The following is a 1,885-nucleotide window of genomic DNA, read 5'->3' as shown; positions in this document are numbered from 1 at the left end:
TCATTTCTACCTTCTCCTCTCTGTCAACGCTCTCTGGTTTCATTTAAAAGAGTCGATCTTCAGATATTGTCCAAGATTAACCTTCAGGGTGGATACAGCTTGCTAGCAGACTCACACCGATGACCTATCCACGTCATCGTTTACCCAGAATGCTTTGTGTGTAAATAAAATGGCCCTGTCCATGTAATATATTTTTTTAACTTTTAGTTTAAAAAATATAAAAACAGTATGTTTACGGTCCTTATTTTACAGTTAAAATAAATGTTTATCAAATAAAGTCTAATGTTACAACTAATAATGGATCCCTTTAAACAATTTCCTGGACAGGGAATGGCTAATGGCAAAATCTTGAGATCTTTTGAAATCCCTTACCACCAGACACATAAGCAGCCACAGTCATCTCTCTGAGGGCCTCGGACAGCTCCCTGGATCTCACCTTGGTGCTCACTCACTTTTTACTCATTTTTCTGAGGTTTGATCAGGGCACGCCTCGCTCAAAACACAGGCTAACGATGATCTCATCGTGTGATGTRATCTCAAGTGGGACAATATGTAGGCGTGTCGTAATTTATTCCTCACCAAAAATTGCATTCTTTTTAAATAACGTTTTACATAAAGTTGTAAAAAGGCCTTTTTTAGTGTTTTAATTGTTTAGTCCTATTAATTGAACCCCTCAGTGTTAATATTGATATTAAATATGTCCAAATATGTTAAAAAAATATATACAGGCTTTCATCGGGTGTCCTAATTATTTTTTCACATGACTGTAAATAAAAAGATGTTTCTAAACTATCCTGTTACATGCATATTTATTTCCATAGCAGCAGGGACTGGGGGGTGGTGGGAGGAGTTAAATGGTGGTGTCCTATATCTCTGTGCTTGGGACAGTTTTCACATTATTACATTCCCGTTTGCATAGATTCTTGTGTTGTGGAATGGACTGGAAACACCCCCCACTCCCCCATGCTGAATCCTTGAAAACTTGAGCTCAAAGTGGAGCTGGGGCGACCTTGGGAGGGGGATCTGCAGCRGCCGTCAGATGTTGAAGACCCTCGATCCGCTTTGAAAGACAGCAGAAGGGTTCGGCGAGAGCTTGGTCCTCACCAGCTGCTCCTAAACGAGAGAGAAGGAGAGAGAGAGGGGAGARGAGGGGAGGTGACTTTTAMTGCAGTCGGRGGCAGATGTAACAGGGCGGCGGCGGGTTCACTTGCACCCGTGAAATGAGAAGAGACGAGCTGGACGGTGCCGTCACGAAGCATCAGGCCTGCTGTCAGAGCAGCAGCAGACTGATCTGGGTTACATCTTGGAGCTGTTCTGCTGATGGAAGCTTCTCTAAAAAGCCAGCAGAATCTTATTAACCTTTTTTTTTCTAGCAGGAAAAATTTAGGATCAGTCAATAAAAATGTGTTTAACTTTTATTTTATGTTTTTTTTTTTTAGGCAGGTTTAAGAAGGCGTCAGCTCCTGCTCCCTGCACCTTTTTWGAGCGTGACCTCACAGCGCAGTGGGTGGCAGGGAAAGCTGTACGCCTCGTTCAGTAAGACCAATTGATGTGTGCGAGTCTGTTCACCCCCTCTACATCCACACGGTCTTTTTTTTTTTTTCTGTTCTGTGCAGCAGCGAGGCCCGCTTCTCTCCTAAATTAGACCGGTGCTGAACAAGACTGCAAAGCGGGTGCAGCGTTGCACTTTACCAGATAATCCATCAAACGTTGCACTCCGTTCCCCTCCTCTGCCTCCGTTTCTCTTGTTCTCTGTCACTTATCTTTCACRTGGTGCAGCTCCTTCTTTTCATCTTTTAGATAGTTTTATACCCCCCACCCTCCCCAACTCGTCTCTTGCTGATCCACTTGCTCTTAATACCACTTTCTCTTCAAACCTTCAAGC

At 43.3% G+C, this 1,885-nt stretch overlaps 1 protein-coding gene across 1 annotated transcript in view; it reads right to left on the bottom strand.

The window, feature by feature from the left end:
• Positions 1 to 553: 553 nt before the first annotated feature.
• map6d1 (MAP6 domain containing 1) overlaps positions 554 to 1,885 on the bottom strand; it is a 7,814-nt gene continuing 6,482 nt past the window's right edge. Inside the window, exon 3 of the mRNA XM_014023266.1 lies at positions 554 to 1,113. Within this exon, the coding sequence (XP_013878720.1) occupies positions 1,036 to 1,113 (78 nt within the window). The 3' untranslated portion in view covers positions 554 to 1,035. The remainder of the gene's footprint in view (positions 1,114 to 1,885) is intronic.

The sequence above is a fragment of the Austrofundulus limnaeus genome, unplaced genomic scaffold (genome assembly GCF_001266775.1).
Source record: "Austrofundulus limnaeus strain Quisiro unplaced genomic scaffold, Austrofundulus_limnaeus-1.0 Scaffold361, whole genome shotgun sequence".
Lineage (NCBI taxonomy): Eukaryota > Metazoa > Chordata > Actinopteri > Cyprinodontiformes > Rivulidae > Austrofundulus > Austrofundulus limnaeus.
Note: the sequence above shows the minus strand (reverse complement) of the source record. Positions and strands in the feature narration are given on the sequence as shown.